The following is a 12,757-nucleotide window of genomic DNA, read 5'->3' as shown; positions in this document are numbered from 1 at the left end:
CTTGGGGTATGGAAACAGGTAACTTTAACCTTTTCTCCATGACTTTTAAAGGAAGTGAACTTCAGTGCATTGGAAATTAATATCCAGTTTTTGAAATCAAGTGAAAAAAGTTGTCCTTGCATTTCCTCTTGGGAACCTTATTCTCAACCATGTACCCAGTAACTGAAACAAATTCTCATTCATGTTTTTTGTCTGCCTGGGTGATGCACAGTGAAATCATGCTTAATGGTGAGGTTTTTTGGTCTCTCCAAACCTAGTGAGTCTAAGCACAGTGAAATGTCTCTACCTCTCAACTGATTTTTCACATTGTGAGCATGGTTTGAGTCCTTTCTGCAGCCAAATGGAAGGTGGAACTCAGGAAAGTGGATTTTGTTTGCCTGTGACTAGAAACATGTAGAAACAAGCCATGTCATTCCATAGTAATTACATCTGCTTCTTATTGCTCACTGGCTTTTGTATTCCTTCGTAAGCTAGATTAGCAAAGGCTGATATTGCCTGTTGGTTCAGCAACAAGAACACTGATGTTACACCAATTTGTGACTTACAGAGGGTCCTGGTTTCAGCAGCCCTATTCCCTGCCATCCTGGTTTCAGCAGGGACAGAGTCAATTTGGTTCCTGCAGCAGGTCCAGGGCTGAGTGTTTGGTTTAGGATGAGAACAGTGCTGGTAACACAGAGGTGCTTTGGGTGTTGCCCAAATCAAGGGCTTTGGAGTGCCTCATGCTCTGCCACTGAGGAGGTGCACAAAAAACAGCAGGGGGCATGGCCAGGACAGCTGACCCGAGCTGGCCAGGGGGATATTCCAGACCTTAGAATGTGATGCTCAGTGTGTCAACTGGGGCAAGTTTGCTGGTAGCTGCCAGTCACTGCTTTGGGCTGGGCTGGGCAGTAGTGAGCAGCTGCACTGTGCAACACTTTTTGAGGTGTTTAGTCCTTTCTCTCCCCTTTTCTCTATTTTTATTACTTTTTGTTGTTGTATTTTATTTATTAAGCTGTTCTTATCTCAACCCACTGGTGTTGCCTTTCTGTGGCTCTCCTCCCCAGACCTCTGGAGTAGGAGTGACTGAGGGGCTGAGCAGCACTTAATTATCAGCTGTTAAACCACAACAAACTGTACATCCCAGTTGTGAGACCTGCCAGTCAGCCAGTTCTCCTAACCCCACATAAGGAAAGTTTTAACATCAGGATTGAGCCTGGTGTAATATAAAACCCACGGGGATACACGGTGATTGATCTTCCATCCCTTATATATTTCCTCAGCCCTGAAAGCATCTGTTCATGTTTTGTACTGACACTGGGATAAGGCATCTCAGTTCCCTTTGAAATGTGGGACCTGTGCATTAATCTTCCAGCACTTTGAAGTTTATCCCATTTACAAGGAGCTACCAGAACTCCTCAGATGTTTCCTTTAAGGCTACTGGGTTAAATGGCTGAGAACAGACACATCCAAACACTCATGAGGAACAGTAACATATCTAATAAGGAGTAGTTAGCTGCCTGGTCCCTTCCTTTGCTCTGTTATGAGGCTCAGCCTGCAGGGACTTTATGTCCATGTTTTATGGATGATAGATGTTCACGCAGCTAGTCTGCCCAGCAGGATCAGGAGGACCTAAAATCCAAAACTCCCAGAGCACCGCAGACACAAAATATCCCCAACATGCTATAAAAACCTGAATGTCTGCAATAAAGCAATCACCACCACAGAAATCACTGCTATCATGTACCACAGGAAGGGAGCAAGAGTTCTCATGAGGAACAAGAATAAATCTGTAAATTCCTATGGCCAGACCTATCTCATCCTGAAAGCAAAATACCAGGGATTTGTTAGGAGGAGTTCACAAGTGCTTTTCTGCAATGGATCCTTCCCATGCTGTAAAGGAAGGCAAAAATTTGTTACTCTCCCTGATATCTAGCCTGAGGGAGATTTCCCTTCTGATCCCAAATTAGATCATCAGTTTAATGTTCAGTGCATGAGCAGCCATACCAATTAGATCCTGAGCAGCTGTAATAATGTCAGCAGTGGCAGAGCAGCCTCCTCACACACTGCCTCCACCTGGAGCCAATTTCTGCTGCTTTAGATTAGAGAAGGCATTAAAACCTCCAGAAAACGTGATGGGCACCCAGTCAGCAGCTATTTTTTCCCTGGCTCCCACTGGTGCCCAGCAGCACCCCCGGGGCAGGGATGTCACGGAGCAGGCACCGTGTGAGCCAGGGAAGCAAGAGGGCTCCTCCCAGACCTTCTAAAACACCAACACATCAGCTATGCAGGACTCACTCCAAGTTTTCTCATGCCAGAAACACTCCTCTTCTCTCCTGCAGCTCTTCCTGGCACTTTGGAAGGCTCCATTTCAGCCCCTGGGTTTCCTTTGCTCACAGTGCCCTCTGTGGAGGTGAGGTCCAGACACACTCTGTGGGACCTTGGATTGCCACTTTCCCCCCTCAGTTATGAATTAAGTGATTTGATTTTCTTTATGTGTAAGGTATCACTGCATCCCCTCTAGCTCTTCAGTCTGGTACACTGTAGAACACCAGCTTTCTTTTCTTGAAGGAGATTCTCTTTTTAACTACCTTGGAAACACCACTGCACCTCTTTCACCTTTTCCTTTTTCTTACCATACCCATGCACCATGCCATTTACAAAACACACTGGTGTTGCCTGTGGTGCTGATTTTTCCCCAGAATAACCTCTTTTTTATGCCACAGCACTTGGTAGCTCCCAGCCCACCCCCCCCCAGACAAATACTGGCCCCAAACTTTGTTCTTATCTTTGCCCTGCAATTGGCCCCTACCTGTGACCTTACAGAGCTTTAGGCCTTGGCATCTGGTGCTTTTAACCTTCTTTAAAATGTAATGCTGCTCTTACAACTCTATCAGGCCAGCTCACATTGTCAGTTATGCAGAAAAATCTCTCCTCTGTAATGCCAATATTCCCAGATTTTGTGTGGCATGTACGTAAGAGGCGCGTTCAAAGCAGGATTATTCTCTTCAAATTAAAACTTCTGTGTTGGGAATTGCAGTGTCTTAGACAGATTCTCTTTTGGCCAGTGAGGCAAACACATAATCCCAGGGCTCAGCTGATCCCACAGGAGGAGCAGTGTAACCTCCCAAGGAGTGCTCCCTGCTCTACTCTGTAATCAGGATGTTGATCAGTTTGGGCACAGACACCTGTGTTTGCTGATGGCCATGGGCTGGCTGCAAGATTATTCACCTTTATTTTTTTTTTTGATTACACAAATTGTAACCTTAGCTCTTTTTTTTTTTTCCAAGATTGCTAATCCCAGCAATAACAGAATCAGTCCCAAAAGCAAATCTGAGGACAGCTAGAAACATCTCGTCTCCATTGGGATAATTCTCCCTTTTGTATTACTTGCCACGGTCTCCTTGTAAGACTGTTCTTTAGTCAGTTTACAATCTATTTATCCCAATGATAATCAATAAAATAAAGTAAATCTGCTACACAGGTTGATGCAAAAAGTCTCCCTGCTCTGTCTTTGTGTTGTCTCCAGTGACAGATATTTAGGGAAGCCAGTGGCAGATATTTAGGGAAGAGCAAAGGGGTGGGCACAGGGTGATTCTGCACTCCCCATATCATGCCAGAACTGCAGCAGCAATCTGGGGATTGCTCTAAAATCATCCTGTCAGTAACAGGAATGGAGGTTTCCTCTCTGGATTCATGCAATTCCCAATTTTGGCCTTCTCAACATTCCCTGGCAGGGAGCTCTGCAGGAAGGAGTATTTATTTTTTGCCTGCCTTTTTGTTCTGGAATCATGGAAGTAGTCAATGGTGTGTGTTGTCTGAGCTGTGTCATTGTCACTTGATCCCCACCAATGGGACATCTCTGTGCCCTGGGCCTTCTGTCCAGCCTGGAGCTCAGGCTGCTCAGTGCTCCCCAGTGTGGAGCCTGCCTGCCTCTCCCTCTGTTCGTACCATCCTCCCCAGCTCTTCTGGAAAGAATTTTCACTGGGACATTTCACCAAATCTTTTTTTGCAAATCCACAGAGACTGGGTCTAATCCATTACCCTTGTCTGCAAAGTGATTCATCTTGGTAAATGATTTACCTTTAATAAACCCATACCTTTGATGAAAACTATTTGTTGCCATGCAATGAGTGCTTTCTCAGAAAACTGTCCTAAAATCCCTGGGTCAAGTAGCCTGTACAATTTTTCTCCACTTTTCTTTAAAACAGTGATGTACAGATTCTTCTAAACCTGCATTTTCATGTACCAATTATTTCAACATCCTCAGATGGATTATCCTAGCCCCCTGGGTTCAGTTCCTCTAGCACTGGAAATTTTATCTTTAATACAGAGCTCTACCTCCTCCATTCCTTTTACCACTCTTTCCTTCCTAACGATTTATAACCAGCAATTTTTACATTCCAGTCATGCGAATAAACCTGCCAGGTTTCAGTCATGCCAATTATATTGTATTTCTCATAATCCAGCAAGAATTCCCAAGTCCTCTTGCTTTTAATTATACACTCACAAGGCACTTCTCCCCAGCCCGTCTGGGCAGCCACCTGTGGTGAATCACTGTGATGTGTGATTATCACAGGGGCGGGGGACAGAGGTGTTGCAGAACTGCTCTGCAGCTGGGAAAGGCTAGGGAAACTTCTGGTGTTTATGGCACAGATTTACTCATTTCTGCAGGAGAAACCCCTCTCCTTCTCTGGCTTCTCCTCAAGGCACATTCAGAGCCTGCACTTCTGACCCATTTTGATATTTACATCCAATTCAAGTCCACTCTCATTTCCTCCTTCAGGAGGAATAGGTGGCATAGAGCACACAAAGGGCTACAGGCCCCTTGCCCTCCAAAAAATTCAATCTAAACCCACAAGACAAGCCATGCATACTCATTCCTGCTCTCCTGATTTCTGGGGAGCATGGTGAGCATCCTTGTTTATTTAATGGGACAGTACTGTTAAAAGGCAGCTGGGCAGCTGCTCTTCCCCTCTGGCTGTGGATGTTAACACTGAGCTTGTCTGTTCACTGGCAACTAAAGCTAGGTCTTAGTTCATGGGTTTTTCTATTAACATCAAAGCAAACACACAATTGAGCAAAACTGGCTGACTTCTCATTGCTTCCCAGCAACTCAAACTACTTCCTACTCTCAAACTCCCCTTTAGAATTTGATATGCCACCTTGCCTACTTAATGTGTTAATTTTTTCATGGCGTGTGTGTTCTTGAGTCATGGAATCTAGGAGCAGGTTCACCACTGCTGCTGTCAGTGCAGCATTGTTGTGGTGCCTTGTGAGGTGTCCAAGCACAGACTGGGTGTATGCAACAAGATACGTGCCCAAAGTTACATTTAAAAAGAAATTAAATGCTGGTGAGCTTGGCTCTGAGACATCTGGCCCTGGCCAAGGAGTTCACAGCCCAGAAGGAGGCCCCAGGTGCAGCCTGGGAGGGCTCATGAGCAGCACACTCAGCAGAGCTTTATCCTCATCCCTTTCTGAGGTTGGGTGTGTTGCTCCTACAGAAGGCACCTCCACCTGTGTGGCATCCAAAGCACTGAACCCACTCTGAAAGGGAGAACCTCTTTCTGGCAGACTGGGATCCATCACACTTTTGAGTCAGAAATTGTGCTAAATAATTACAGGACTCCCCCACCAGAGAAACAGAAACACTCCAGTCCCTCTTTTCCCAGAGGGGATTCACAATTACATTTCTCAGGTACTAAATGCTTTTTGAATTCTTGAGCTGTCCTAGACATGCTGGATAAAAATAAACTCTAGATTCACAAATTATTTCGGAAATAATCACAGCATTCAATCTCTGTTAGAGCTGTCAGTGGAAACCAGAAACTGGCACCAAGAGGCAGGCACGCTCTGCTGGGCTCTGCACAAAGTGGATGGCATGCTGCTTGCACCTCAGCCTCTGGAATCTAAATGCACATTGCAGATAAACAGGGGCAAGGAGAAGACACACAAAAATGTGTTTGCTAGCTGCCTAAATGTCATTTTAAGGTGTGACTGGGTCCCAGCCCCTCCAGCCAAGTGGGAGCCCTGGAATCCTGTTCCCTGCAGCATCAGCCTGCTGGGAGCTGCTCCTGTTGGCACAAGAGCTGCTGTGTTGCAGCTGCACCAGTGCAGGGAGCAGAAAGTTTTGACAGTGTGGCTGGAGGAGAGAGAAGTCAAAAGCCTGGTGGCTGGAGGAAGAACGTGGCTCATAGCTGTGGAAGTCTGGAGGCTCTGGAAAGTTTTGGCAATGCCATGATCACACATAGAGTTCCTGGCATTCACCTGTGCCTGGTGGGACCCAGCACAGAATCACAGAGGGAAGGGACCCACAGGGATCATCAAATCCAGCTCCTGGCCCTGCACAGACACCCCAACAATCCCACCCTGTGCCTGAGGGTGTTGTGCAGACACTCCTGGAGCTCTGGCAGGCTTGGTGCTGGGACCAGTACCCTGGGCAGCCTGTTCCAGTGCCCAGACACCCTCTGGGGGAAGAACCTTTTCCCAATATCCAACCTAAACCTGCCCTGACACAACTTGAGGATCCTTGGATCCCTTGGATCCTGTCACTGGTCACGATAGAAGAGATCAGTGCCTGACCCTCCTATTCCCCCATAAGGAAGTTATAGATTGTGATGAGGTCTCTTCTCACATTGCTTAAATTCAGACATCAGTGAGTCAGGGAGGAATTGGGATGGGATGGGAGCTGTGGGAATGGTGCTGACCATGGGCTCTGGCCATATGTTCTGCTGGCAAAGTGTGAGGCTGGGAGTGACTGTGGAAGGGACTTTGCCTGGAGCAAGGCTGCTGCTGCAGTCACTTCAGAGTGCTGCTGGTAGAGCTTTAAGAAAGATGCTATTGACAGTGTACAGTACATCTGAGCTGGGCATTTTGACTAATTGAATACACCCCTATTTAACAGTATTAATGCAATTAATGACAATATAAACACACAGCCATGACCGTGTGACTTGTGATGCCTGCAGGACTGGGCTCAGCAGGTGTGCTGAGGATGGGGGATGAGCCTCTGGGCTGCATTCCTCACAGGGAGGTGGAGTGGGGCTGTCTGTGTAAGCACAGCCCTGTGCTGCTGGCTTGGGGCTGGTGCCTCGGGGCCTTGCAGCTCAGATAAAATGATCATCAGTCAGGCTGCAAGAGGCCATGACAACACTCTGACAGTCTAGCATTGCAAACCCATCAGTCTGAGTGAAGAGCTGTCGGGTATTTTATGTTGGCACTATTAGGGACAAATTTAGACCCGTGTCCATTACATTGTTCCTGTCCTTCTCAGGAGAAGATATGGTAAATCTGAAAGAGGCAGCTGTCTGTCTAAGCCAGTACGTCCCTGTACCTGCCTGGGTTATTTCCAAAGGTTGGTCACTCCTAGCCTGCTAACTGAAGAGTTTCAGGTAAGAGCTGAGCTGCTGTGGGGGTGTGGGGAGGGAGAAGCAACCCCTGCTTTCACCATAACTTTTTAAAGCTGGCTTCCAGCTCTCTCCTGAAATCACCCACTACAGCACAGCTTTGTTTACCCGGTACAGAATAGATCACTGTGTTTCTCTTCTCCCACAGATAACTCACTTTTCTGAGTGGGCTAGAGTCACACAGTTACAACTTATCTCACACATAAATCTGGACTTGGAAAGATTTCAGTATCTGCCAGAAATATGGGCATCCTTGATCATGCCAACCCCAGCTAAGATGCTCAAAAAGGCAGAGAGTCTTAGGCTGCTCACTCAGGCTGCTGTGGCCTAAGCTGATTCCCCAATCAGTAAGACAAATCAGCTTTTTTTTTCTGTGTTTTTCTTTCTAACATCCAGAGTGTTGCTTTGGTGCTCTCATTTCAGCCTGGAGCTGTTGCAGTCCCAAGGCTGGAGTTCATGAACTTTCCTTTTTTAACATTAAATTGAGTTTTAATAAACAACTAATTCTGCAAGTACTCTCCTCAAAAACACCAGGGAGAATACACAACCCCTTGGGATGAAACAGGCTGTGAGCACTTCCCAGGTTTGCCCCATTTAATAGTACATTCTCACAGAGAATTCTACCCATTTTATCAGAATTCTACCCTAAACTTCCCATTACCAGAGGGGCTGTGTTCTCAGAGACACAACACATCCATGGCCAACTGTTCCTCTCTCCCACCAGTGAAGGACCAACTCCCTGATCTACTCCTAGGGCAAAGGCAAGATGGGATGGGATGGGAACAGCCCAGTGAGGAGCAAGTATCCACAGCCCATCATCTCCTACTGAGTCACATCTGTAAACTTTATTTTTCAGTCACATAATCTGGAAAAGAGCTCTTTCAAAAGAAGAGTGTGGATATTAGCTCTAGCAGACAGCTCTGGGAGTAGGGGCTGTCAGTTTGCATCTGCTGAGACTCAAATTGGTCCCAGGGCAACTGCCTGCCATCCACCCTTCAGTGTTTTAATCCTTGGGAAGTGCCAGGCTACAGCAGAGGAAATCAATGCCCTGATAAGCTGGAGAGATGTGTTTTTGAGTGCTTCCCAGCAAGTAAATGGCTGAGCAGGGAACAGAAATGAGCTTTCTTGTGCCCAGTTGAGCCCTTTAACTGCATTTCTCTGCTCAATAACCACACACTCCAGGGAGGGCTCGCGGGCGGTCATTTACTTCAGAGCGAGCAGAAAAGAGGCAAAAGCTGGTAAAAGCCGTGACCTTTGTGCTCCCCTGCCCGCTGTCCGGGGGTCGATGGCTGTGGGATGTCAGGAGCTGCCGGAGGAGCGGCCGCTGCCGCCGTGCGCTCCGAGAGCGGCTGCGGGAGCGCTGCCCGCCCCGGCTGCAGTGCCCGGCTCGGCGGCACTCGCTGCTGCTCCGGGGCTCAGCTGGCTCGGCTGGGGAGCTCAGACCCTGCAGCAGCCAGCAGGTAAACAAGCAAATCCCTGCTCCCGCAGGAAACAGGTTGCTTTTCGACAAAGAACTGTTAAACCCCTGCCTCTCTCTGCTCTAAGGCAGGGCACAGAACGGCTTGCCCGTCGCTTATCACACCGAGGCGAACACAAAGCAACACAGGCTGGGAGGAAGTTGTTTTATACTTACCAGCAGCATTGATATTTTCCTCACAGGAGTACCAGATCCCAGTGTGGAAATACCTGAAAAGGAAGCGGTCATCTCCCGTCTCCCAGCTGTAATGAACCACATTCTGGTTCGTCTCATTTGCAGTCTCATTCCCGCCGTAGTTGAGGCAGTTTGTCTTCTTCTCTTTCCCACAGCTCGGCTTGGGGACCCTCTGTGTGCCCTCACACCAGTGGGTCGTGATAAAAGCTGTTGTAGAGAAGAGGAGAGCCATCAGATTCAGACTCACTGCTAGCAGGGCTCTGCATCTTCGATTTGTCTTCATGGTAAATCCGCCCTCCCTCCCCCTCCTGCTGAGAGAAGAAGTCAAAGGGGTTTGTTTTATTTGGGAGGGGGGGGTGGGTTTCAAAGCCTCTCACGATTCAGAATCCAGTTGTCCAGGCATCAAAACTCTCGGCTTCTTCCAATCTGCTGCTGAAGCGGTGAAGGAAGCTCTGCAGCCAGACTCCCATTCTTCCCCTTCACTTGAAACCCTGCCTTTGTTGGTTAGAGGAGCAGCTGCCGGCGCGGCAGCGGGGCCGATCTCTCGCAGCCGCGGAGCTTCAGCGCGCTGAGGGGAGCGGAGCGGCTCTGCCTCCCGAGGAGCCCCAGAGGCGAGTGAACATCTGCTCGGCTACCGCACATCATCCTCCCGAGGGGCTCCGCAGCCTCCTCCGCCGGGAGACACCTGCAGGCTGCCAGGCTCGCTGTCCCCTGCTCCCGTAGGATGGGCAGGAGGAGGCAGGGACAGCTGCCACCCGCTGCCACCGTGCCCGGCACCGCTCGGAGCCCGCTGCAGCACGCCGGCCTGGGGGAGGCGTCACGGATCAGTCCCGAAAAGAATTAGTATTATTATTATTAATGTTATTATTATGTGGAGCCGTGAAAGGCATTTTTCGTGTACCCCGGGGTAGAGATTCGTCCAGGAGGAGGAGGGATGGAGTGGCACTTTAGCATTTCTGCTCTGAGCTAGAGAGTAGTAAATCCAGGGCTTGATTCTGCTTTTGGCATATTGGTGCAAATCTCTTTCTTCAGAGGCTTGCTCTGGCAGCCCCAGAGGAATTTAGATTTGAAAGTGTGTGATGTGTGAAACCCACATCTTTCACAGCACCAAGCAGAGCCCCTTGCCCAGGCTTTTATTCCCAGACCCAGCTCTTGCAGATGTTTTGGTTGAAGTGGATCTGGAGGAAATTCTGTAGGTCCTGCTTTGTGCAGACAGACAGAGCTAATTAGAGCAAACCCTGGGCTTTATTTACCAGATGGCAATGCCGAGAGCAGGGAGCAGTTAATACTCAATATCCCATTTCCAAATAGAAGTGCATTGTCCACTCATGATGTCCAGCTGGCTTGTAGAGTTTCTGACCCCTGAGCACACTGCTCAGAGCTCTCTGCTGAGTGCCCTGAAGAGCAGAGCACCTGAGGGTGGTGGAGGCACAACCCATGAACGCCCGTGCCCAGCACTGAGGTGGCCACACTTGTCACACAATACTTCTGTCCCTTGGTGGATGAACTCAATTTTCAGTGGTGAAGAAGCTGTTTGTGCTTTCTGAGTGGGGCTTCCTTCCAGCCTAGTTTGGACTCCCTGCAGAGGCCATGAGGGTGCTGGTGGCCTCTCAGAGCAGCCCACCAGTGGCTTTCTCTGGAAATATCCACTACTGGAAATACCTGATATTCCACATTGGAAATATCCAATATCCTGGAAACATCCACATAGCCAAGCAGCTCACACTGACAGACAGGACAGTGCTCATGAACCCCAGGCAGAGCTCATGCTCTGCTTTGCTGCCTGCACACAGGACATGGGGGAGAGCTTCTCCAGCTCCTTGAGAAAGCCAGGGAGGATGAGCTGAAATTTCTCCTTAAGGCTTCCAGGACGTGTTCCTGCCTTCCTGCTGCCCCTCACAGGTAGCCACAGGACTCATGGCTCTTTTTGGTGCCTGTCCTGAATGTCTGTGCCCAACTGTTGATGAGATTTCCCACTGTATGACCACTGGCTTTTGTCATTTTTTGTTATAAATAAACTGGAAAGTTAAGAGAAAACTTATGTGAGAAAACTCACAGGGCTCTGTAAGAGCAATTGTGATGGCAGCTCTGCAAGTTTGGTGAAATAACTTTGTACCCAAGAGGCTTTGCCTTGCCCACTCCTGCCTGTGCCTGCTGAGTGCCACCTCCTCAGTGCCAGGTTTTCCCCTGTGCTCTGCACTAGCAGAGTGCCTCTTCTTGTCCTGTTGGAATTGCAGAGCACGTCTCCCTGTCCCAGCCCTTGCAGCATTACATCTTGCAGCCAAAAAATCAGCATTCTTTCCTTGGTTTTAATTGTATGCAAGAAATCAAGGTGATAGCTACTCAGATGACCACAGGATTATTACTTCAATTATTTTTATGTTTAGGACATTTACTCAGTAATGCATTCGTGCTGCTCCTGTATTTCTCAGGGCTATCCACTTGCTAAGACGAATAAACAAAGCACTTGAAACTTTGACAGAAAGCCTTCACAAGAAAGCTGGTGCTGTTCTTCAGGACTGTCTTTCAAGTGGCTGCCAGCATCTGAATCATCACACTTCTCCAAGTGTGAATATAGGTCTTTACAGCTCTTTTCTCACAATTTTTCTCTATCTATTGCCCTGTGGATTGTGTTTGCTGGCCTGCAGCACCAACGCCTGCTCAGTCTGCTTCTCCCTGTGCTCATCTCCCTGAGGGATGGGCATCCAAGATTTTGTTTTCTGGGATAATTTTGTCCTAAATACTTCTTACATTTTATTTAACTCCTAATCCTAACAGATACTTCTATTTCTGTTCCTCCTTATCTTCTTCATTCTTGTTTTTCAGTTTGGCAAAGCTGTTGAGAACCGACATGGTGGCAGTAAATTAAAAAAAAAGGCAAAATAAAGCAGAAATTTGGTTTGCTTTGTGATACAGAGCTTTTAGAATCTTAAGCATTTAAAAAAAACTGAACAGAAAGTAAAGTAGGCTCAGTCAGAGAATTTTTAATGTAATTTTCTTTTTCTTAAGGAAACCAGTTTGTTTTTTTTCATTATTGGGATTACTTGAGAAGAAGGAAACTATTCTGTGCTATGCTCATGCGGTAATACTCCAATGACTTCTCTTTATATAATCTCTGTTTATCAGATTTGTTGTGTATAAAAATGGAAAGATCATGCATATGTTGCAGAAGGCAGTTCAGATGCCTGGATTAAGTAGTATTTATGTGGTATTATCTTTGATGATAACTTAGAAGAGTTTGAATGCTACAGAGATGTAGTTTTCAGGTTGTGGCTACAAGAATCTTTAAAAACCTTTTTGCAACAATAACTTTTCTTTGATGTTGTGAGAAAAATTACCTTCCCAGGTTATAGTAACCCCTCTTCCTTTAGTATTTCTTACAGGATCAGTGTAAATTGTTATTACTCAGTGTTTACTGTGTACAAAACCAATTTGACTGGGAGGATTTAAAATACTGATAGCTTTTGCAAAAGGAATCTTTCAATCAGGCTTTGTTTTTCACTAGTGGAAAACAGAGGCACCATTCACTAAAGTGAGAGGAAGCCCTACTTTTGGGTCCTCTGGTGCTGATGGGGACATGGTGAGCTCAGTCTGGGTGTTTATTTGAACCAGCAATGTCAAATGCATGGGATTATATGCTGGATTTAAATCAACATTTTAAACCCCTATAGCTTTTATTTAAATTTTCATTTCTTATGGCTCTGTCCTCCTGGGCTTCCTCATA

The 12,757-nt window shown here is 47.2% G+C and overlaps 1 protein-coding gene across 1 annotated transcript in view; it reads right to left on the bottom strand.

Moving 5' to 3' along the window:
- Positions 1-9,316, bottom strand: part of GSG1L (GSG1 like) — a 47,334-nt gene extending 38,018 nt beyond the window's left edge. Inside the window, exon 1 of the mRNA XM_041462211.1 lies at positions 9,016-9,316. Within this exon, the coding sequence (XP_041318145.1) occupies positions 9,016-9,316 (301 nt within the window). The remainder of the gene's footprint in view (positions 1-9,015) is intronic.
- Positions 9,317-12,757: the final 3,441 nt, after the last annotated feature.

Source organism: Pyrgilauda ruficollis, unplaced genomic scaffold (assembly GCF_017590135.1).
Source record: "Pyrgilauda ruficollis isolate IOZ18807 unplaced genomic scaffold, ASM1759013v1 scaffold16, whole genome shotgun sequence".
Lineage (NCBI taxonomy): Eukaryota > Metazoa > Chordata > Aves > Passeriformes > Passeridae > Pyrgilauda > Pyrgilauda ruficollis.
Note: the sequence above shows the minus strand (reverse complement) of the source record. Positions and strands in the feature narration are given on the sequence as shown.